The 25,895-nt window shown below is 39.9% G+C and overlaps 1 protein-coding gene across 2 annotated transcripts in view; it reads left to right on the top strand.

The window, feature by feature from the left end:
• Positions 1-25,608, top strand: part of LOC149163288 (Glycine cleavage T-protein family) — a 388,788-nt gene extending 363,180 nt beyond the window's left edge. For both annotated transcript variants that reach the window (XM_089431674.1, XM_089431672.1), the window contains 4 exons: positions 8,348-8,513; positions 24,326-24,409; positions 24,567-24,694; positions 24,794-25,608. In XM_089431674.1, the coding sequence (XP_089287800.1) occupies positions 8,348-8,513; positions 24,326-24,409; positions 24,567-24,694; positions 24,794-24,979 (564 nt within the window). In that variant the 3' untranslated portion in view covers positions 24,980-25,608. The remainder of the gene's footprint in view (positions 1-8,347; positions 8,514-24,325; positions 24,410-24,566; positions 24,695-24,793) is intronic.
• The last annotated feature ends 287 nt before the right edge of the window (positions 25,609-25,895 follow it).

The following is a 25,895-nucleotide window of genomic DNA, read 5'->3' as shown; positions in this document are numbered from 1 at the left end:
ATAGATTCTACCCGGTTTGGGAGATATTAAAATAATTAATATTTTTAATGGAGTTCCTAAGTCTAAACTTAGGAAAAATAAAATATTAATGGGTATTAATATAAAACTTGGTTAGAAGGTTCCAAAAGTCATGGATCAAGCCAAATCTAATCTTAGCCGTTGATTAGAGATTTAATCTCGACCGTTGAAGGAGCAATGAGAAAAGTATAAGAGGAGGCTTGAGGGTCAGTTGAAAGATACACCAAAGTGATCAGTCATTCATTTTGCTAGAGCGGGGTTGCTAAGAAAAATTGAATCAGTGATCAGCAGCGAGGGGTAATGAGTATTGGGCAGAGAGGCAGAGCAGAAGCAGAGAGCGAGAGGCAGCAGCCAGTTTAGGCCACGCAGAGGCCAGAGGGACTACGTCACCCACGCAGAGGTTGCAGGAGTGACACAGAGGGTCCCAGAGGCTGCACAGTGCCTTAGAGGGCTGATGCTGAGAGGTTTGAGGCTAACGCAGAGGCCAGAAGGGCCAGCACAGAGCTTCAGAGACGTTGGAGAGGGTTTCGTGGGACAAGTTTTCTGAATACCTATTTCCAAATAGAGAGGTATTGTTGCCATGTATTTTCTCTGTCGGGTGAGCCGGTTAGGAACCCATTTGTACTCAAGCAAATACTGCATTATAATAAAACCTCAGAATAGCTGCATCGATTTTCTCGCATTGGGTTTTTCCGGGGACATTTGTCCAAAAATAACGGTGTCACTTGTGTGTTTATTTTCTTTCAGCTGATGATCTATAGATGCTGTGGCTCTATTATGTTTATTTCGGTATTTAAATGTTTTAAATAACTTGTTCAGAATTTGCAAGTAGAAGAAATAAACCAGCAAAATACAAATTAATTTTCTAACAAATAGACTTGGAAAATTCAACATGGTATCAGAGCGTGGTTGTAGATCACAGGAAAGCTGAAGGCATCAGCTGAGTAGAGCATTGGCAACAGATTCATCTGTCCCGAGTGATAGAGTTGATCCTTGCAGAAAGTGACAGAGGAAGGATTGGTGCAGAGGGACTGTGTCATTAGTCCGAGCCTGAGAGAGGCCAGTGCAGAGGTTGAGGAGGGTAGAAACAGGTTCACACAGAGCCACGCAGAGGCCAGGAGGGCTGACGCAGTTGGCTGAGGGAGATGTTTTGTCAGTGTCGAGATTGCGCAGAGCCAAGAGGCTCAATCCTTCAGTTGCTGGGGCAAAGGAAGTTGTGAGCAATTTGTGGGAGCAAAGCTGGTGGGGTACTGTGGTTAGAACAATACCTAACAGGGCAAAACCAAGGTAGAGGGAGTTGCCGCCGAGGCGGATTTCTAGCCAAGGAATACAGATCAGTGATGCAGTTGCACAGATGATCGGAGAGGGGCAACTTGATGGTTGGCAGAAGGATTTCCAAGAGGGAAATCGAGACTCAGAGGGAGTCCAGAAGAGAACTTCCAGACGGGAAGTAGAGAGACTCTGAGGAGTCGAACCAAGAACTTCCAGGTGGGAAGTAGAGCGACTCAACAGGAGTCGAACCGAGAAATTCCAGGAAGGAAGTAGAGAGACTCGGAGGAGTCGACAGAAGAGTAGAGAGATGGCCATGAATGGGCTGAGAGATTAGGGCAGGCTGGATGGAGCGTCCAACTTTGTGGTCTGGAAGGCCAGGATCTTGTCCATTCTAGACAAACATCGCATCAAGTGCTTCGCCTTGAGAGTAATGGCTATCCTAGTTGACCCGGTAGCTAATGGGAAGTATGAGGAGGCAATGGCCAAGGCAAAATGCATCATCCTTGATGGGGTCAAGGATCATGTGGTCAAACATATTGCCAAGAAGGAAACAACAAAGGAGATGTGGGACACCTTGAAGACATTGTACTAGCATACTTCCGTGCAAAGGAAGATGTTACTTGAGAATCAGCTAAGGTCATACCAGATGCAGAAGGGGGAGCAGATAGATCACTTCCTCGGTCGGTTGAAGGAGATTCGGGACCAACTGACTTCCATAGGAGCCACACCGGATGAAGAGTTGATGGTAAGGACTGCACTTAACGCAGTCTCTGAGGAGTGGGAGACATTTGTCCAGGGGATACTGGGCAGGGCGGATCTTCCAGATTGGGAATAATTGTGAGCGGCTCTTCGTCAAAAGGAGATCAGGCGATTGAGCAAGGTGGGAAGTAGCAACAAAGGGGTCAAGATCAAGAAGGAAGAGGAAGAGGATGCGGCTTTGGCATCTGCGGGAAAGCAGGAGAAGAGGAAGAAGAAGGACCTCTCCATGGTCAAGTGCTTCCACTGTGGGGAACTAGGTCATTATGCGAACCAGTGTTCGAGGAAGAAGAACAAGGGAGAGGCGTCTAACTCTAAGGCAGCGCCAGCAAAGGTGGAGAAAGAAGTCAAGGAGGATGACAATTGTGCCATGAGTGCTCATGTGCCACTAGAGAAGAAGTGGGGAGACATCGAGTTGTAGTCAGCAGACTATAGGCGATGAGGGGTAGGATCCATGAGGTGTCCAACCTCTTGGATTATACCTTGCTATGGGAGCCCCGAAGAGGAGTAGCATGACTGGTGGATGTCGGTAGAGACCAATGTCGATGAAGCGACAGTGAGTGCTACAGTGCAGGAGTCCTTAGGTAGCGCGAGGCTAGCAGGATGCAACAGTGCGAGAGGCACGAGAGTGTTGCAACAGTGCGGGATGGCACAGAGAGGTGTGCAATGGTGCGAGATGCAGGGAGTTGTCGCAGCAGCGTAGAGGTCAGTAGAGGGAGCACTTGTTAGAGGTAGAGAGAGCTTCAACATCGGGAGTGTTTCTAGCCTGACAGTGATGTCAGAAGTTGGGTGGATCAGTTACTTACTTCTCAGTAACTGAGTTGCAGTGTAATAGTAGTATGCAGTAGCACGATGTAGCATGATGATAGGGGGATGCAGTGCAGATGCAGTGTTGGGAGGATGGACCAGTAGTAGCACGGATGCAGAGGGAGCTGCCGTACAGATGCAACAGTGGCAGTGGTAGGGCCATGGGAAATAGTACAGGATGCAACAGTGTAGAGGATGTTGGGCGGGGAGGCCTAGCATCAGCATAGGTACCGGTGCCGGATAATAAAAGTAATGCTCAGTGAGGAGTATTACTAGAGCACAGTCCTCGCTAAGAGAGTGTTGATTTGGGGTAGCATCGGATGTGCTCTAATCGTGAAAATTGGTGGAGAGGCTAAAGCGCATGAGATCTCCCAGACCCAGAAATGGTTTGGATAGATTGTACCTAGTTTGGGAGATATTAAAATAATTAATATTTTTAATGGAGTTCTTAAGTCTAAACTTAGGAAAAATAAAATATTAATGGGTATTAATATAAAACTGGGTTAGAAGGTTCCAAAAGTCATGGATCAAGCCAAATCTAATCTTAGTCGTTGATTAGAGATTTAATCTTGGTCGTTGAAGGACCAACGAGAAAAGTATAAGAGGAGGCTTGAGGGTCAGTTGGAAGATACACCAAAGTGATCAGTCATTCATTTTGCTAGAGTGGGGTTGCTAAGCAAAATTCAATCAGTGATCAGCAGCAAGGGGCAGTGAGTACTGGGCAGAGAGGTAGAGACAGTGCCAAGAGACTAGCGTAGAAGCAGAGAGCGAGAGGCAGCGGCCAGTTCAGGCCACGCAGAGCCCAACAGAGACAGCGCAGAGGCCAGAGGGACTACGTCATCCACACAGAGGCTGCAGGAGTGACGCAGAGGGTCCCAGAGGCTATGTAGTGCCTCAGAGGGCTAACACAAAGAGGTTTGAGGCTGATGTAGAGGCTAGAAGGGCCAGCGCAGAGCTTCAGATACATTGGAGAGGGTTTCATGGGACAAGTTTTCTGAATACCTATTTCCGCATAGAGAGGTATTGCTGTCATGTATTTTTCTCTGTCGGGTGAGCTAGTTAGGCACCCAGTTGTACTCAAGCAAATACTGCATAATAATAAACCCTCGGAATAGCTGCACCGGTTTTCCCGCATTGGGATTTTCCGGGGACATTTGTCCAAAAATAACGGTGTCACTTGTGTGTTTGTTTTTTTTTAGCTAATGATTTGTAGATGTTGTGACTGTATTGTGTTTAGTTCGCTATTTAAATGTTTTAAATAGCTTGTTCATAATTTACAAGTAGAAGAATTTAGAAATAAACCAGCTGAATACAGATTAATTTTCTAACAAATAGACTTAGAAAATTCAATAGTCCAGAATTCATGAGTTCTTGTAGCCTTACTTCAGATTTGATCCACTTAAATTATTCTGCCCAATGTTCTATAGAAGCACTGTAAATTTGCTTTTACATCCACATTTTGAGGCTTGGTTCAGGGATGAAGTGACTTCTAGTAAAGACAGTAGCTACGATTTTCTTTGTACAGCTACATGAGTCTTGTCAAAAAAATAGAACATGATATCAATTACATTGACAAATTCAAGGTGCGGATCTAATAAGGGCACTAAACTACTGGTACAATAATAAGAATTCTGTTTGTTATGACACTATGATCATCCTACAACATTGTTCTCCTTGAAGTGCAAAATTCTAAACATACATATATACTTTACATACGCATATCTTGTCTTATTTGGAACTGACCCCTGTGCACCAATACACTTATGGTCTATGGTGTGAAGATTTGAATCTGCAGTGCTTATTTGAGATCAACAGCTTATCCTTGAGTCATTCCAAACCTGAAGTTTAAGTGATTTGACAATGGCAGCGACAGCGTTCACCTGTGGTTTATAACAACAGTGCCATTGCTTTGGTGATTTCACTTTGACATTGATAAAATAACTTGAAAAATGATATATTAACCTTATGTGGCAGTAGCATAGACCTGATATGTCTACTTAACTTGATTAAATACATTGGTTGTACACATTGACCATGACATGAGTTGGAGACTTAGACCTATTACATTGATCTTATGTAGATAATAGTACTTCTATAGAAGTCTCCTAAGAGTGCAACATCTAGACAAGTGTCTCCTAAAGGTTGCAGCAGGAGTATTGACATGACACATACAAAATGACACTTAGATTAAACATTGAGATAATATCTTGACTTTGACTTGACATATTAGTGAGACTGTAAACATGACTCTTGTCTTGTCAAACATGTTGCAACACGCTTAGTGATGTGATGCATTTACATGGTAGCATTGATTAACTATTGATGTGACATCAACATATGTAGATGTGATTGTCTCATATAACAGTAGTTGTGTAACAGTATTATAGTTGGTTTATGACAACCTCATTGGACCGTGATTTACATGACTGCATTGGGCAAAAATGGCTCCAAGGCATTGACTATCTGAGTGGCAGCGATTACACATATGTTGGTAGCCCTACTTGGGCCTAGCCTAAGAGCTTTGAAGACAGGTCATAGGGATGACCTGAGGCACCTGGGTTTGTGCCATTATTTGATAGCAGTACCACATGTTTGCAACATTATGAATAGTTTGGTACAATGCGGTAGAGTGATGCGTTGTCTACATATGATCTTTGATGCTTATTTATTCATGAGAAGTTCAGTATAGTGACAAGTAGTGGTAGCTAGTTTTGTGAGCTCTTGATGTTGAAAAGTGCAGTGGATCAGTGATGATGTATAGTGACCTTTGCGAGCAGTGAAACTCAATGATGTGCAGTTGAGTAGTGACAGTGATGCACAATTGAGTAGCGAGTTGATGTGTAGCTTTGTGCAGTGGTCAGTGGCTACTAGGATCTGACAGATATACAACATCTTCTTTACAACTTTATTATATTGATTCAGAGCACAAGGGGATCCAATGTGAAAATTGTGAAACGTGATCTACCGACTCTTCTGGGTGATTGGAGTCACCTTCAGGTTGTGGCCTAAGAACTCTTCAGGCTGGCAGGGTGGTGCTAGGGAAAGTTGTGGCTTGCACAGGGCGTTGTGGCGTCATTTTGGTTGCAACGGGATATTAGGATTTAGTAGCGTCCTAGAGGTTGTGGCCTGTGAATCAGGGGGTTGATGCCTCCCTCAGTTGTAGCTGAAATATTGATGTAATCAATTTTCTTTTAACAGGGAGAAAACAATTACTAAAGAAGCGTTCGGTGGTTTTTGACCCGAAGGGGGCTTTCCACCTAAAAATCTTTGTGTCCTTTGTTTTGTCTTTCTGCATTGTTGTATGGTGTTGTCTATTGTTGATTATTGTTTAATCATCTGAAGAAGAACAATATTAATAACTGAAAATTAACTAATGCTCTGAAAAACATTAAAAAGTGCTAATTGCTAGGAAATACTGATTCACCCCGCTCTCAGTGTTTCCAACATCATCATCCTTCAATTCTAAATTGAACAGTTTGATTATTAATTGAACAACTTCAAGCTCAAAGTGTGAGTCATATAAATATTTGAGTTTCTTTAAGGCCTCAAAGGCATTTGTAAATGGTGTAATATGATGACTCAACTCTTCATTGACTAATGCTGCAATCAAGGCATAGGCCTTGTTGTTCTTGTTCTACCATATGGCAAGCTCTTTGTCTGAAGTGGGCTTCTCAGGAGGATTGTCTCCTTATCTTTCACAAAATCCTTTCCACAACTCATTAAAAATATGGGTATGCTTTATCTCTTGGGAACATTCATGGTGGTTCTCTTTGCTAGAGATAACTACTCCAACTATGGAAATAAAAGAATGCATTTCTGCAAAACTTTTGGACTGGGTCTTGAATAAACAAAATTCTTGCACCAATAATCTTTGAATCTCTTAAAAAATTAGCCAGCATATGCCATCATATATTCGAATAAATATATGGTTTTGAATATATAATAAAAAATTCAAAGCTCAACACTGCATATATATAAGCTTCAACCAACACATACAAGCTGATTTAATGGGCACACATATAAAAAATGATATGCTCTTTCATATGCCATCAGATACCATACCATATGACCCAACGTTTGACATTTCAACGCACTCTCCAACATATACCATTTCAACCACAACATACCATACATAATTTCAACACACATATGGAATATGATACACGGTCTTCAAAGCCAAGCAATGATACTCGGCGAATGAACTGTATGGAGATCATATACCAATTCACCAATGCTGCATATATGAACTAATTTGTATAATATACGAATCAACGATTCACATATAATTTCGAACCAATGCACTAGAGTGGCCATAAAAACTTCAATGCACAAAGCATTCACGGTATTCACGACATGGAATACATCATACATACCATCGGAGTGAAATAGCCATGCATCAAAAACAGGAGTCTTCAATGCACCATTCAAAGCAGCATATACACTTGGAATGAGTTCAATGCACCAAGTGCAACATGGATCACGACCTTCAAAAAATGCATACCAGGACTTGAATATACATACCTCAACCTTCAATTCAATGCGCAGCCCTTAAAAAAAACATTGCAACGGTGGTTCAAAGCACATAGTTTCGACCATACAGTTCTCAACTTGAAATTTAATACACTAGTCATCGCACCATCCACTGTCATATGTCACAGTTCAACGACCATAATATAATATATATCCCCACAGCCCAACACATATATTCACCACAGGTTTTTTACAACAATCCAGCACGCAGTATTTGCTTGTAGAGATTCAACAGAGAACACTCTGTCCCAATGCATAGGAAATAGGGACAAAGGATGTAATTAATGAAACGACTAGAGGGACAGAATATGGCAAGGAATAACGAAGGACAATGGCAGGGAATAGCAAGAGTTATAGGCTAAATTGGTGCCTGTTGCTTTGGTACCATGTCAGGCCAGGTCTTTATAACTCCGAATGTATTGTGATTTGCATTAAGAGATTATTGATATATACATTGAGAGGGAGACTTTTGGAATTCAAATTCCAGTGTCTCTTCACCTTCTCTATTTTCATATTTACAATATTTACCAAAATTTTCTAATCCCAAAGATTAGGTGTCAACATGTCCTTTCCTTAAGACATATATTCGTTTATTATAACTATTTCAATAATATTATTATTAGAGTATAACAGTTATAACTTGTCTAATACTATTTTATTACTATGAACTATGTTATAGTAGCCAACTTTTTCAAACCAAATAATGTTCACATTCCAACATAATGCAAATGTCATTTTTCCACCAAGCATTTTCATCTATGGTATATAGCACCATTTGAATAAAAAAAATAACAATAAGGGTATTAAGGTAGGGAGATGAATCTATTACTTTATTAAGCAATTCACAACCCACAAGACTATAAACACTTTTAAGAACTTCAAAAGAACATTCAAATTAGTTCCTTTTGTTGTTAGTGCTTGTAATTGTTTGAAGAATAATTATCCCTGTTTCCATGTTCTACAGGTGGAGGGAAATCCTGTAACTGTGGGTGTTGGTAGTGTGTTGTCAGAGACAGGCTTCTCATTGTTTCTTTCACCAACTATAGCTGGTATGATTTGGAAGTCAATCATAAAGTTTGGTGCTATTCCCATGGGGACATGTGCCTGGGAACGATTGAGAGTTCTTCAAGGTATTCCTAATAAGTTGTACACACTGTATTTGAAATTTTTTATATCACAAAGTTGTTTCTTATAACATTCACTTTGGAGGGCCCACCTATTTTTAATGAAAATTTGCTTTATATATATTTTCTTATCGAAAGTTTCTTGCATTTTCTTCTTCAATAATAAGGTCAAGACACAGAGCACATAAAAGATTGAACTCCACAAAAGTTTGATCTCTTTCTAGTAGTTTGTAGACGATTTTAATATTCTGTTACAAGGACTATTTGACAGGGGTATGTTACTAAGATGCAGGAAATGCCTAGTTTGGCCATGTCCCAGTACCCAAAACACTTAGAAACATTGAAATGGGTATGAAACACCTTGAAAATGGCATTGGCTGTACCATACGGTATTTCTAAATCTTTAAACTCTGTATATTATGATCAGCAACATTTCCAAGGTGTTTTGGCTATTTATAGTGACATTTCAGGCACTTTATTGGAAATTTCCAAGTCCGACTAAGTCCCCAAAAGGGTCATGGGACATGTTACTGCTCAAGTTCTCACTTAGTATAAAAGTCCCACGCACAATGGGTGAGAATGCACAGGACAACTGGTAGGCAAGCCACCCACTATCACCTTAGTGACTCTGTCTTTCTCAATTTAGACTAAGGGAAGGGTTCATAGCCTGGGGTGTACATAAAGATTAACTAAGCCCAATCATTATTATTAGTTCTGAAATTCTAGACTTCGTTAATTCAGTTTAAATGCAAGATTCAAATGGATAAAGTGTGATTTGCTTGAGGAACAGAATCAATTAACAATGTGCTATGGGGTCAAGATTTACATAGGAGCATTACCATGGCCATAAAACAATTGAAGCTTGAACTTTAGAGAATCAAAACCTCAAGTGAGATGGCAATAGATGTGTAAGATTTTGAATCTTTAGTGTGTATAGCTTAACACATATGAACTGAAATTAGTTAAAAGAAATGAGTGAAATAAACTTGCTATAAAACTGAACCACAAGTGAAGAGGAATTGAACTGCACAATTTGCTTTAAACCATCCAAAAGATAAAATGGAATTATAGATCATAAACAATTTAGCACATTCATATTTTCTTCACCACATTTAGCAAGTAGATATGAAACTAGATATCCGAGAACATGTTCCCTGTAATGTTCCTAAACAGGAATTTAATTGATATACAAAGCATTCAAACAATCCAGCAATCAGAAAAACGAAATATACATTAAGCACCCATGGAAACACTGGAAATAGAGAACTGCTGAGCCATTTTATTACTTCTTCAGGAGAAAATACAATAGTGAAATAGAATGGTGCACCTGGGTTTGTCTCAATGGACAAGCATGACAAAACCTAGGTGAGAAAATGTTGAACTGAAGGCGGCTACGACTGCTGCACCAAACTGAACTGCGCTGCCTCTTAAAACTACTCTGTGCGCTGACTTCGAAGGGCTGGAATCACTGCTTCTCGTTCTCAGAAAATTATCATATTTCAGCTCCTTGCTCCTTGGCCTACACCCAGAAAAACCCACGAAGGAATTGGCCAAATGTTGACCTTGGAATTTTGGCCCAAATTCCCCTTAGCTCCTCTAGTTGCTAGCGGAGTTGGGACCTCTGTTTGACTCCTTAGATCTGCCCATAAAATTCAATAAATTTAAGACTGTGATCCCTGCCCAAAACCTAGAGAAACCTAGAAAGGGTTTCCCTTGGTTCCAACCTTCAAAAATTGACCCTTGACAGCTTGGCCCTCCTCCAATTTCGAATTCTGTTGCTATGACTGATCTTGTCAATCTCTGCTCTCCCAACTCCAAAAATCCTCTTCAAATGGCCCTCCAAGTGATATCCTACTTCTCCTGGCCAGCTCCAGCTCTACAATTCCTTCTTCCAACTCCCATGTGAGCATAGTGATGGCTCTTTGCACAGGGCCAGGTAACTGTAAATCGGACTGTTGGGATGCTAGCTCCAAACTCGAAAGAAAGGCTGGTCCTTTTCTTCTCTCCCAATCCTCTAACTCTCCCGGCAAATGCTTGAGCACTGATAGCTCCAAACTCCCCTTGCGTATTCTCCAGCTAGCCAAAAATACGCACTCCTTGTTGTCGTTGAATGGTAGTGATGTATCACACTCCCAGAACTCTTGAAATACTTATGGAACTGCCCCTCTAGGACGGGCACGGATGGTCCCCCGAAGTAGAGGTTGAATCTCCCGCTTGAGAGATTCGTGGCTAAACAGTCGGTTGACTCAGCTAAACAACAGAGCGAACAGTCAAGTAATTTTGATTGCAAGGTGTAAGAATGAATCCAAAATGAGAGTTGCTCCCTCCGTATAACTCCTTGAGCCTCCCTAGCCTCATATGGACCCCCCCATCCACCTATTTGACTTTCCTTCGACTTGAGTCTTGGTGGTGGCCAAGTGGCCTATTTTGTAAACATTGTTATTTGAATTTTGGACATGACTAATGTTGACAGTTGCTCACTTGCTAGATAAGTTACTTGAATGTTTGATGATTTTATGATTTATCTTCTAAATTTTTTATGTTTTATAATATGCTTAAAAATTTGATGTATGTTTGTAATTGCTATAATCTAGATGGTTGATGCTCGAATAATTAATCATTGATGTACAATGGAATCATGGATGCCATATCTATCTTGATTTATGTAAAAATATGCATGTTTTCATGTCTTCTATAATTAATTTGGTATTTAGGATGTTTTTTTTCAATATAAATGTAATATATATATATATATATATATATATATATAGAGAGAGAGAGAGAGAGAGTAGACGCTTTCAAGACGCTTAGTTTCCTAGTTTTTGGGAAATGACGCTTCTGCGTCCTCACTTCCAAAAAACGTCCCCGTTTTGTCCCCGCTTCGTGCAACGTTGGGACTCGAACTTAACCACTAGTAGGCTATCGGGTTGTGTTATAATCGGGCCACTAGGAGGAAGAGGCATTCGATTCTTTCAAGAGAATTTTGTTCCATAGTTGAGCAAAGATAGCCGAGAGAGATAGGAGGTAGAGCACACACAGAGGATTTGTGCATTGTAGCAGCCCACAGGGCACATGCATTACTTCTTTGTACCTGCAACCTTATTTTCCAGACTGAGAAAGCAAGCGAAGCAACCTCACCTTCCAGCTGGGTTTTCCCCCGAAAGGGTTTCGCAGAGCATATATTGTGCCTTATGTGTGTGTGTGTGAGTTTATTTTGTTGTTCTCCACTTTTCTGAATAATTTGCATTCACATGCATGCACTAATTACAATTAAATTTACAGATCTAGAAGTTTAATAAAATTGTAATAGTGTAAAAATTCAGAATTTTAATAAATTATTATCAGATTTTTTGGATCAACTATCCAGTGGAATATCCACGACAATTTACGAATCAAATAAACTCAAAATATTTGGCCCTGTTCCTAAGAGAGATCAACCCTCATTCATGTCCAGAACTTGTTCTCAAATTCAGCCAACAGTGTTTCTTATCTCGTCCCTCCTAAATAGGCCTTATGGCCTTGTCCAAATAACTGAAACATTTTGGCCTGTATATAGAAAAAACCACAAATACGTATCAACTTAACTCGGCCTGGAATACCCTACGAGCAGCCCTGTACCAAACCCTTTTTGGCACAGAAATTAGGGCTTGTCCCTCTCCAATACTCTAGCTCAACCTAGAAATCCACCCCAAAATAGAGATTTATCCACATAACCATGCCCTGGCAAACTCGTCCAACAGCTTCTGCTCGACTTGATCCAGAACATAAGAAAACAAGACAAATAAATTTGTCCTCTTCTCCTCTCTAGCTTGCCTCCTTTAGTCCTGCCCTTGTTTTAAAAAACGGCCGTTTCGATACCGAAACGGCCGAGTTGATCCGAGCCGATACCCTCAGCCATGACTCGGCCTTTGAAACGGTACGTTTGGCCGAGTCAGCCATGACTCAGCCGAGTCATTCAATGACTCGGCCGAGTCATGGCTGACTCGGCCACTCGGCCGTTTCTGTTATGACTCGGCCAATGACTCGCTGAGTCATGGCTGACTCGGCCAACTCGGCCGTTTCTGTTATGACTCGGCCGAGTCACAAAAAGCCAGCCCAGAACATGTTAAACAACGATTTAATATTCTTTTAATGGATTTTTAAGGTGATTTATGATTGGTTTGGACTCCAAGGTGTCATATGAATTTGCTAAATGTCATTTGGGGTCCATTTCCCCCTCCCAAACCCTATTTAACACACTAAAATGCTCTCTACTATTGATATGCTATTCAAATTTCATGGTAATGTTAAATTCTTAAAGTAAAAGTGACATTCTCCTTAATCTTCATTTTCATCCTTTTACTTAAATTTTTAACATTACCATGAAATGACTCAGGATGTTTGAGAGTGGTTTCGGCCTCATTGGATTTCATATGGAGAAAGTAGAATTTTAGATTTCATTCAAAATCCAGCAGACTTATCAGTTTTTTAGGATTTCAGGATTGGAGGATTGCAATGTTTCCATTGAATTTTGTCATGTATTAGGGTATGGAACTCGTATTTAATCAAGAGCACCAATCCCTCTATGTACCTTGATGTTAGTGACATTGGTTGTCGAACTCCTCTGGGATTCGCTCCCAAACCAGGAGCTTCTGAAAATGTTGCTCCCGCTCCTATTTTCGCTCCTGCTCCCAAGTAACACAAAGAAGAGAAACCGTTTGGATCAAAAACGGTTAAATGATCTAGTTTATGTCCAATACAACCTCCAGCTCAGACGAAACCATTTGCTAAACAAAAGACCTAATTCAGATCCCATTGTGTTGGAAGACATTGATCCAACACCAGATTGGGTAGTGGAGAGTTGTCCAGCAGAGTTTGATCTTGATGAGGATCTTGATTTAGATTTAGATATCGAGACATCAATTGAACTTGAACATGCTGTTTAGTTGAATGCAGATCCCAATCCACCGGCCTCAGTGTCACAGCCAGCAAGGACTCCAGTTGTAGGTGCTTCCTCTGCTCAGCCACGACAGAAGCGCAGCCGCATATCTACTCTATCTTAGCTTGCATCTGCTGCAGTTGCACAGCCTGCTAGTGGTACCACTTCTACAGATGCAGTTGGAGATGATGATGAGGAGGAGCCATGGACCCCCTGTCTGACTCTGATGATGATCCAGAGATTGATCGACATGATCTTGGCTCCTCTAGCAGTAGCTACTAGCCAGTAGCTGTAGTACTAGTACTGGAGTCTGGTCACAGTTTACTTTTGTTGTAGAGGCCATTTCTAGCCTCCTTGGTTATGTGTTTTTTGTTTTGAGTCTTTGATCATGTATGACAGTTGACTATGTATTGCCATTGGGTACCATTTTGATATAATGGATTGGTTTGTTGACACCTAATCTTCATGATTGGGAATTTTATGTAACTAAATAAATTGGGAAGGTGAACAGTCATCGGGAGATGAACTGAACAATCACTCCCTATTGTATATAAAAATGGGTTACCTATGGAATAATACATCAATCCGTTTTTCTGCCTTTGGAGAGTTACTGCCTGGCCTGACATGGTATCAAAGCCAGCTCCTTGTTTTAGCTATTATGCACCTTGTAACTCCTCTATCCTGACCTCTCCCTCTGCCTCTGCTTTATTCCCTTCTGTTCTGAAATAATCTGCCTCTGCCACTGCGCTTTGTCCATAACGCTTGTCTCTGACCTGCATAGGCCTGAAGCTGCGCACTTATTCTCATCAGAGAAACTGCAGGAGAAGAAATTTGCGTTGCCGTGGGAAAAGGGAGATGATCTTGTTGTTGAGCATACCTTATTATTGAGGGAGGCACTGTGTGGGTTCCAATTTGTATTAACCCATCTGGATGGTAGGTAATTGCTTATCAAATCAAGTGCGGCTGAAGTTGTCAAGCCAGGTCAGTTCAAGGTTATTAAAGATGAAGGAATGCCGGTTTACCATCGGCCTTCTATGAAAGCAGAAGTATTTTTTTTACAGAATGCATTCAATCATCTCTATGGTAGGAATAGTTCTCACTAGCAAGGAGAACTATCCTGAATGGTCCCGGATGATAAAACACACCCTCATCTTCAATGAGTTGTGGAAAGGAGTGTGTGTCGGAGAAGGAGACAATGACCCAGTACAACCTACATCAGACAAAGAGCTCGTCATTTGGGATAACAAGAACAACAAAGCATATGCATTAATCGCAACATCTGTAAATGAAGAAGTAAGTCGCCATATTTCATCATATTCAACTGCCTTTGAAGCTTTACAAAAGCTCAAAGAACTCTATGACTCACATTCTGCACTTGAAGTTGTTCAGCTCATGATTAAACTCTTCACTCTTGAACTGAAAAATAATGATCCTCTTGCTCTTGCATCTGAAGTAAAATCCATAATGCATGATATTAAATCCACTAAGGTTGAGCTGGATATCCCTCTTATTGCTTTTCTCAAGGCACTCTATCCTACTTACTCCAATTATCTTGAGTCTTTACAAGCAAATGGAAATCTTAAAGATATAACCTTTGACTCTCTTGTGAAAAAGTTTGCTGAAAGAGAGAAAGCCTTTGGAAAGAAGACAGTCCTTGAATCTTCTGAAGAGACTGTTTGCCTTGCTCATAAAGAAAAGCATCCTGCTCAAGATTCTACAAGAGGAAGAGGTGGACGAAGAGGAAGAGGAAGATACTTCAGAGGCAGGGGGGGCAGACATTCTCAAGGAGAAAAAGCAGATCTGCATTGCATTCGCTGCAAACGAAATGGATCACATGATGCTTCTACATGCAAGCTACCATGGGACAAAATTGAGCAGAAAAGAAACCAGCAGAAAGGTAAAACTGATGATACAGACAAAGGTAAAGCACCTGAATCCGCTCACTATATTGAGGCACAATGTAACATTGGAGTAAATGAAGATTTGTTTAATGCTTCACTTGCTTCTTCGAAAAATGATTGGTTGCTTGATTCAGGAGCAACCTATCATATGACTCATAGGAAAGATTTTTTTGAAGATTTCACTAACAATGTTGATGGAGCAGTATACTTTGCAGATCAGTCAAAAATCAAGCCATCAGGGCTTGGCACAATCAGGCTTAAACTGCCTGGTCTTCCAGACTTTCTTCTAGATCATGTTCTATATCTCCCACAGCTCAAGAGAAACTTGTTGTCCTTGGTCCACATCCGCCAGCAAGGTCACTCCATTCATATGTTTGATGGCAAGCTTGAGGTAAGAAAAGAATCTGACCACTCACTTGTCATGAGGGGAATAGAAGAAGAAAGGCTTCTCAAACTGCAAGGAACCTCTGCTCATGCACAACATTTCACATATATTTCTCATCATGAAGAAGGTACACTTCCATCAAGTTTATTATGGCATGCTAGATTTGGACATTTAAACTATGACAGTCTCCGCTTATTGAAGAAAAATGGTGTTGCTGGTTTGCCTACAATTCCTAGGAAACATAAGCAATGTGATGCTTGCATTCTAGGAAAGCATAGCAAACAGTCTTTTCATGATTCACATTCAAGAGCACATAGGAAGCTTGAACTCATTCATTCAGATTTATGTGGTCCAATGCCTGTTCCTTCTGCAAATGGAAATAAATATATCATGACATTTATTGATGATTACACCAGAATGTGTTGGGTTTATTTATTGAAGAACAAATCTTATGCTTTTCAAACATTTAAGAATTTTCATAAATGGATTGAAAATGATGCACAATCTCATATTGGGTCTATTCGCACTGATAATGGAAAAGAATATACATCAAATGAATTTGAAAACTATCTTCGCCAACATGGGATCAAACATCAAACAACTGTGCCTTATAATCCCCAACAGAATGGCGTAGCTGAAAGAATGAATAGAACAATCTTGAATATGGTACGATCCATGCTTTTCTTCAAAAATGTAAAGATAATGTTTTGGGCTGATGCTGTTCTATGTGCTGCATATATAAAGAATAGATGTCCATCTAATGCTATAAGAAACAAGACTCCTTATGAATTGTGGTATGGACATGTTCCTTCGGTAAAACATCTCAGGATCTTTGGTTCCACCTGTTATGCTTTGATACCAAAGGTACATAGAAACAAACTTGGTGCTAGAAGTTGTAAGTGTATCTTCCTGGGGTATTCAAACACCTCTAAAGCATACTGCCTCTATGATGAAGTAAATAAAAAGTTTGTTGTATCTAGAGATGTCATTTTTCTTGAATCATCCAAATCTGACAATGTTGTTGAGCGGCAACTTGATCGCTTGGATAGATTCGCAAAAACGAAATCATTTCAAGAATTTGATAATCAGATTCCACATCTTGAAGGGGGGATTCCTATACTAGATCAACATGTGGAATCTTCTTCTGAAGAACAATCTCCCCTGCATGAAACTCCAACAACGGATGATGCTTTAAGTGATGTAATTGATAGAATTGGGAGACTCAATCTTGATTCAGTCCCAACTCAATCAACAGAGCAGCTTGGACCATCTCAGAAAGGTCCCCAAAGTGGCTGACAAAGACACTTGAAAGTGTTCATCCTGATGAAATTGGAAAAACAGGTACCAGAAATTCAAACCGACAAAATGGAGGTGATGTAGATGGCTCTAATTCACCTATTGATATGGATGTTACTTATGATTGTGAATTGAACTTGTCTACAGATTTTGAACCAACTTCCTTCAAAGAAGTTGCTTCTCATGATGAATGGAAAGAAGCGATGCAAAAGGAGTATGATGCTCTCATAAAGAATGGCACTTGGAAGCTGGTTGATCCTCCATTTGGAACCAAACCAATTGGCTGCAAGTGGGTCTACAAGAACAAGTACAAAGCTGATGGCTCACTTGACAAGCACAAAGCTAGGCTTGTGGCAAAAGGTTTTGCACAGAAGGAAGGGGTCGATTATGAGGAAACTTTTGCCCCCACAGCAAAATGGGCCACCATCCGGACACTCTTTGCACTAGCAGCTCAGAACGGTTGGAAAGTCCATAAAATGGATGTAAAAACTGCCTTCTTGAATGGAGATCTAAAAGAGAATGTTTTTATGTCCCAGCCTGAAGGATTTGCTGTGAAAGGACATGAACATAAAGTATGCAAACTTGTGAAATCCTTGTATGGCCTCAAACAAGCACCGCGAGCCTGGTATGAAAAACTAACTGAGCATCTTCTGAAACTCAACTTCAATCATTTTGATCTTGATGATGCAACTTTATTTGTCAAGAAAGTTGGCAAAACAGTTGTGTATCTTGTGGTATATGTAGATGATCTTTTAATGACAGGGAAAAATGAAAGCTACCTTGCATCCATAAAGAAGGAATTGGGGAAAAGTTTTGAAATGACTGATTTGGGCTATGTTCATTACTATCTTGGCATTGAAGTAACCCAACATCCAAAATCCATATTTCTTTCTCAAAAGAAATATATTGGAGATTTGTTAAATAGATTTGGCATGACAGAGTGCAATCCTCTTTCTACTCCAATGGAACAAAACTTAAAGCTCACATCTATTGAAGGAAAGGAATTTGAGGATGCAACAAAGTATAGACAGCTTGTAGGAAGTCTCATCTACCTCACTACTACCAGACCAGACATTTCATTTACTGTTGGAATCCTCTCCAGGTTCATGCAAAACCCTTGTGAGGGACATTGGTCTGCTGCAAAAAGAGTTCTAAGGTACTTGAAGGGAACTCAAGACCTTGGAATCAAGTATACACAGGTGGACGACTTCAGCTTGATTGGATACTCTGATTCAGACTTCGATGGAGACAAAGAAACTGGGGTATCTACCTCAGGATATGCTATGAGTCTTGGATCAGGAGCTGTCTCCTGGAGATCACGCAAACAATCAGTTCCAGCAGATTCCACAACAGAAGCAGAATACGTGGCAGCAACTGAAGCAACGAAAGAAATTGTGTGGCTCAGGAAAATTCTTGAAGATTTGCAGGTAAAACAAGTACAATCAACTCCACTCATGATTGATAACACCTCTGCAATAAAACTGGCCAAGAACCCAAAGTTTCATGATCGAACAAAGCATATCAATACTAAATATCATCTGATTCGACATTATGTTGAGGCCAAAACAATCCATCTCCGTCATTGTTCGACAAATGAGCAAATTGCAGACATCTTCACCAAAGCACTTGGAAAGGAAAAGCTTGAACGATTCAGAATGATGCTTGGACTCACCAACATACCTTCAGATTAAGGGGGGGAATGTTGACACCTAATCTTCATGATTGGGAATTTTATGTAACTAAATAAATTGGGAAGGTGAACAGTCATTGGGAGATGAACTGAACAATCACTCCCTATTGTATATAAAAATGGGTTACCTATGGAATAATACATCAATCCGTTTTTCTGCCTTTGGAGAGTTACTGCCTGGCCTGACATGGTTCATGAGCCTACTTTGATCATATGTTGTCTTCCATCTATATTATAATGTTTTGTTTGGAAACATGAATGAAAATCTCTAAAATTATGTTTAAAATCTTTAAAATTATGTTTTTTTATAAAAAAAAAAAATATTTAATGTATTTTTTACAACGACCGAGTCATTGAAATCGAGCCGGCCGAGTCATTACCTTTCGGAGTCGATCCTCGGCCGAGTCGGAGTCGGAGTTGGAGTTTTAAAACTATGAGTCCTGCAATACCTCAGATTGATTTCCCTTAGATGTGTGAGTTGCATGCTTGAAATGAGCCACAAGGAGGTCTAATATAAAGGCATTTGATTGGCTGAACGGGTTCCATCAAGAAAGGAGACGACCTAAACTTGTGCCATCGTGACCCTTTATTAATTTACTCTTACTTTAAATATATTTTAGCACATGCCTTAATGATAGCTTGCCCAAACAAATTTGTCACATCAAATAATAATGAGAGGAGTGCCAACAAATAATAATTTCCCTTTTATCAAATTTAAATTCTCTTTTGGGCAAGATGGTTTCTTCTTGGGATAGATGGGCTTCTTTTGGGGTAATTGGATTTCCCGTGGGGAAATTCATCCCAAAGCTGCCCCAAATTTCAATAGCCTAGGGCAAACTAGGGCTTTTCTAGGGAAAAATCTACTTAGGGCTCAAGACATTAGCCCTAACATGGATGGATTAGCCACTCAAGGAGTTGATTTTGAGGCAACCACCTTTTGGACAATTGTTGAGTCTGTTAGCGCTTGAAATTTCACCTCAGGCTGAGAAAGGCAAACCTCAAGGCAACATCAAACCACTTAGCCTCGTAGCTAGCCCTACGGGGCTGGAGAGGGCTCTCTCCAGTCTATCTCGGTGAAATCTTCAATGGATGAGATGACCAATAGGGTAACACTGATTTTAGGCTAGTAAACTGATCAAAAGGTTGATTTAGGGTTTTTAGGGTTTTTGGTGGCAAATTGAGGGGATGGCAATTTTGGGTGCGGGGATTGGACACAGTTTCTGCAAGGAGTTCTTTGGGGCGAGGTAGGAGACAGTATTGATGCTTTTGATTGAGGTGAATGGTCAGGAATGAAAGGTGAGGAGCTAAAGAGAGCAAACAATAACTTTGAATTCTCTTTAGACAATAGAAAACATTGAATTTAAACAAACTTAAAAGCAGAGCATGGCAGGCATGAATTCTTACTTTAACACTTCATTTGTTTAATGTGCAGAAGTAAAAGAAAGGAAATGAGTCACATAACAAGCTTACAAGTACATTGAGAAACACACCATCAACACATGAGTCCACAAGAATCCCAAAGAGGACTGCAAAACCCTAGTCTTCCTTAGCCAAAAATTGCAGAGATACAGTGAATAATACAATGATAGCTTCTCCCTCAAGAGTCCAACCATGAAAATGAGCAAGAAAGTACATAATATAGATGATCTAACCTCTTTCCCTGCCTCCATGGGTCGAGCTCACTATCCTAGGAGCTGTTTCAACTACTTCTAAACTAAGCACTACAAACTAGGCAGTCAAAACAACTTGCCTCTATAAGCTAGGAAACCAATTCATTCATTTAATATTTACCCTTTTCATGAATGAATCTTCTAGAAGTGTTACATAAGAGTAAAAGTGTCTTAAAAGTACAATAATTACATCAAAGAGAATCATAATTCACCCCAAAAAGTCAAACTGGGTCAAACTGCATTTTTCTGAGCTGTACAGTGCATTTTGGAAAAATCTGCCTGACGGGTCGCGCGCCCCTGCCTGACGGGTCGCGCGCCTTTGGAGCCACTTTTGGGGCACTTGCAAGTGTCCAAATTGGGCAAGAGTAGGCTTGTTGGAAAGGTCTGTGAGTCTACTTTCCAACCCAACTGGAATTTTTGAATTTGGAGTTCATTTGCCCTGTCAAAAATCAAATCTCCCAAGACTGCTTTCTGCAATTCAAAAAAGTGGCAGAAAGTCAATTTTTGCTAGTTTTTTGACTTTCTGGAGGCCCAAAACTTCACCAAATCTCAAGTCCATCCATGAGCATGTGTAACTTTGCATGACAAATCTGGAAATGTTGAGTTTTTGTCAAATGGAGTTGCCATGATGAAGGGTCGCGCGGGGGGTGAGACCCGTTAATGGAGAAAACCTGTGTTTGGCATAAAAAATTCACAAATGACAAAATTTTCTCCAAATTTCTTGAAATTTGGGCTGAGAGTCCCCAATCAAGTACCATGCTCAGTCAAAGAGGCTTTGGCCAAAATGTGGAGTGGATCGGGCGTTTTCCTTCGTTTTTGTGCTTTGGCCAACCGTCATTGGAGCACCTTCGTTCTCGCCGGTATTTTTGACATTTCTTTAAAACCATGACACCTGTGCAAAAAGTGAAGGAGGTTTTTCTTCCTTGGCATGTTTTAAACAAAAACCTCTCTCAGTTTTCCAAAATTCATCTTTGATTGCTCTGAAACAGCATTTGAGTGCGACTTGTCCCGATGTGTGAAACAAGGAATTTTGTCGAAATGGAGCGAAATGAAGGGGATAGGGGGCTTCTAAATTCTTGGGGAAATTTTTGGAAGTAGGGAGGGATGTTAGGAAGCAGGGGAAAGTGGAATCTCAGAGATTGAGTGAGGGGAAGGGGTTCAAAAGGGCAAAACACAGGCCCAACCTAGAAAATTGCCAAGTTGTAGCTAGAAACTAGGGTTTGTGCAAAAATGAGGAATTTGGCGGATCTAAGGGATGGGAAGTGTTTGATAAGGTACTTTAAGGATAGGGGAAGGTGTATGAACATTAGGAAACAAGTTTTGCCGGTGATTTGACCATCCAAGAGAAATTGCCTTCAAAACCCTGGGAGAGGGAAATGACCTTGCCTAGGCACAACTGAAGCATGAATAAGGTGTAACATGACCCAATGGAACCTAATATGATGATAGCAACCCTCTGAATGATGACATGGACTGACATTTGGACAACTTTGAAAAGTGTGAAAGCAAACCCTAGACCTAATGCCTAGTGACCAAATTTTGCTTGAAGACTCACTGAAATGACAAAATTTGACCTTGACACTTCAAAATCACTTTGTAAGAGCATATTTGATCACTGGAGGAAGGCTGGAAAGACTAACACTAACAGAGTCCTCCCAAAGGCCAATGACTTCAACCCTAGTTGCGTTTTGTGCCCTAGCCCTAGTTGGTGGCTTATCCTTGAGGGGCTGAAATCAGATTTCAGAGGAGAAGAATAGATTTTAGTATAAGTTTTATGGATGACCAAAAATGTGACCAAGACCAATGCATAGTCCTTGGGTGATGGAGTCTATATAGATGTAAAATTTGCTAGATCTTGGCAAGAAGTAAGGGAATGATGAAGCCCTAGATTTGAAAACCCTTGCTATCACTTTTGTCAAGGAGCAAAGTCAATGGGGAGAACTAGTTGAAAGGTTCACCCATGGGATTGTCATTCACATTTTATAAGTGAGTAATGCATGCAATAATATCATCTAGAATCCATACAACAATTTTCAACAATAACTAGCACAATAGAAACCCTAGATAATTAACCATTCCATACATTAGACACAAAAGCAAAGATTTATCAAATCCAAGGTACACATATAAGATAGAATGCATGGACAAACCTTTATTACTCCAAAATGACATCTCCAAAGCCAAAGAAATAGTGCCAATAGAAAAAATCCACCATAGGACACATCTCCACAAGATACAAGCTAGGCTGAAATTCTCCAAGAGGGCCAAAATAGTCACAAGTTATCATGAACAATAAAATGAACCTATCCTCTACTTATATAAGGATTACAACAAGAAATTGTGCCTAAGAAGTCCCTAAAAACAAGTTAGACTATTAGATCACTAAATAACCTTGGGTTACAAGCCAACCCATTATCTAACATCATAATAGGCCTAGTTTTCCCACACGTGTGAGCCGTAGCTTCCTTTATTGCTGAAGTTATGCCTAATTTAGGCTCCAAATGTCATGGAAATTGCAATAAGGTGTCCAAATATGTGTAGAACCCTAGTAAGTCCAAAATTTGAGGGTTGGTCCTCAAATTCACCTCAATATCTCCTATGGGGGCCTAAGATCCAATTGGAGTGCCATAAAATGGTCTCCATGGGTCTTCATCTGTCAAACAAGGCCTCCTTCTTTCCAGTGTTATGGCTTCCTCTGGTGCAACAACACCTCCCTACTCTCTCAATGTGAGACCATCCTCATCTGGTCCTTGAATCAGCTCCTACCCATCAAGTTGTGTCAAGGCCAACTTGGGGGCATGCTAGGTCCAGTGGTGTTATCTTGAATAATCCTCAAATCCGGGTCAAATTCAACCAATGTCTTGGGTCCTGGAGGTGCTCTAGGACATGTGTCATCTAATAGTGCTGCTAGGAGGCTCCAGACTCTCAACATTACACTTGTTTTGGCCAATATACTTCTTTGAAGGGCTTGGGTACCTATAGAGTGGGTGCCCAAACCTAGGCTGCTAAACCACTGGACAAGAACAACATGGATTCTAGTGAAGCAACTAGTCATTAGGGACTAAGATCAATAATGCATCTAAGTGAACCAAACTTAAAAGTTAAGGGCAATCTAGTACTTCAAACAAGGATCCCTTCAAATCAGGACCAAGACCTCGCAAAGGTGTTTTCTCCCTAGGTAGGTGTTTGATTTTAGGCTTTGGTCTTAGTATTGCTAGGAAAATTTTGATTGTACTTTCTCACTCTTGTACATATTGTTCTCCTTTTGTACTTTTTTTTTTGGTTAATATAAAAATATTTTTCCATAAAAAAAAATTCAGAAAGGAAAAAATACTTCAAGTTAATTATGACATTGGTATATATATCTATAAGACTCCTTTTCTCTTTGATTCAATGTTGCAAACATCACAAAAAAATCATGATAACATTGCCACATCGCAATTTTTTCCCATTGCCAATTTTATCAGCTGAAAAAATCACCAATTTTTATGTTCAAAAAAATCCGGAAAATATCATGAAAAACACGATAAAATCGTTAAAAATTGCAGAAAACCAGGGTTAATCCAAAAACTAGCCTCAAATCACCTTTTTCCATTTTTTGTATCTTTTAAACTTTTGCTAATGTTTGCCAATTTATCTGATATTTTCCTGATTTTTACAATTTTTTTGTTTTCTGGACCCTTGACAATTTTATCCGGATGTGGATTTCAGCAACATTGCTTTCATTTCATGGCCCCTTTCTCACTATCTTATTTCTTATCTTGATGTTTTTGTCATTTTTCTATAAATTTTGATATGGTTTGCAAGTAAAATTTAAAAATGGGATTTTGTATCTTTATCGAGGATACAATTTATGCTCATCTATATATAGCTGTTATGATATTAATATAGATTAGATAATTTTAATAACCCTCCATCAATCAAGAAACGTACTGGACTACTGTCGCTTTTCTTTCAGGAAGACCTGCTGCTGGTAAAGAGCTTACAAATGAGTTCAATGTCCTTGAAGCTGGTTTATGGAAGACCATTTCTTTGACAAAAGGTAGCTTCTTTCACCCCAGTTGAAATAATATAAACAATGAGGTTCAAATTTCCTGAAATTTCAAGCTATCATTGTTTGTGTTTTATTATCTTTAGTCCATGAAAATTAGAAATGTATTCCATTTTTGTAGCCTGAGATTATTGAAATCTTTTCTCAGGGTGTTACATAGGCCAAGAGACAATCGCAAAGCTCATAACATATGATGGTGTCAAGCAGCATTTGTGGGGTATTCAGTTAGACAGTGTTGCAGCTGTTGGAAGCAATATCACAGTTAATGGAACAAAGGTAGTTCCTCATATGAACAGGAATTTGGCTGTTTTCAAGTTTTCTCTGAATGTCTTTAATCAACTTAGCCTTGGTGCTATGGAAAACTTGTTATGACAGGTTGGAAAACTTACAAGCTGTGCCCCTGGGAGCAATGGTATTAAACATGCAGGACTTGGTTATGTGAAAAGGCAGGTTGGTTTCCCAGGACAGGAGGTAAAGATTGGAGATATTAAGGGAGTGTTGGTAGATGTTCCTTTCGTATCTCGTTCGTTGCCAGTAACAATGCAGATGGCAGGAAAATAACAGTTCAAGAGCAAAATGATGTCCTTTCTGTAATCGTTCACCATTGCCTCGTTTAATGATGAATCGGCAGTGTTTGTTATGTCTTTTATTCCAAAGTGATAACACGAATCTGCAAGAGGGAGGTTGTATGATTATCTTCCTTAGTATCTTTGCATAAAGTCCTGGATTTGTATGAATAAAACAGGATAATATTGTATTTCAATTCATCTTGTCCTCACTAATTTTTCTGCTGCTCACTAAGCTTCCAATAAGTTATGGAATGTATATTAAGGGAAGTGTATACTCATTCACCTCTCCCCTTTACACTTTTACTGGCAGTCTCACCCATCAGCACCCGGTTAGGGACACGCGTGAGGAGCAGCCCTTCTAAAAGTCAGGCTGTAATGCTCTTATAGAGTTGTTTTGAATTACTGACAGTTTGTTTCCTTTTCTCCAGCGATATTTTTATTTTGCATAGTAGATATCACCTAGGTGTAAGTTTCCCTTGGCACTCCCATTGATATAGCTTTGAGCATGGATCCAAGTGTAGCCATATTGGTGTTGGTAACGTTGATCATTTTTTCTCATGAGCAAGAATTGGAAAGCTATTTTTTCACCGGCAATAAACTACCACCAACTCTTACTCTTTATTTATTACAAAACTCATGTATAATTTAAATGCAGATTTGAACAAAATACCTAACAAGATCTGAAGTAGACTAGTTCCAAAATTAGTGAATGACATGTTCCTTCATTGACACAAAGTTAGTTACATGTGTACAAGTGGGAAAGTAATTCGTTCTATGATATGGAAAAAAAAAAGGTAAAGTAATTATTTTTTAAATAACACTTTCTTTGTGTGCACAACTAATCAAGGAAATCAATTGTTTTTTACATAAATTTTTTGGATTGAAGCTGTGTTGTAGTTTATGAGCTT

The sequence above is a fragment of the Pinus tabuliformis genome, chromosome 5_1 (assembly GCF_031772625.1).
Source record: "Pinus tabuliformis cultivar Carrire ecotype Pingquan chromosome 5_1, CPIR1, whole genome shotgun sequence".
Lineage (NCBI taxonomy): Eukaryota > Viridiplantae > Streptophyta > Pinopsida > Pinales > Pinaceae > Pinus > Pinus tabuliformis.
The sequence above is the reverse complement of the archived record's forward strand: the minus strand, read 5'-3'. Positions and strand labels throughout refer to the sequence as shown.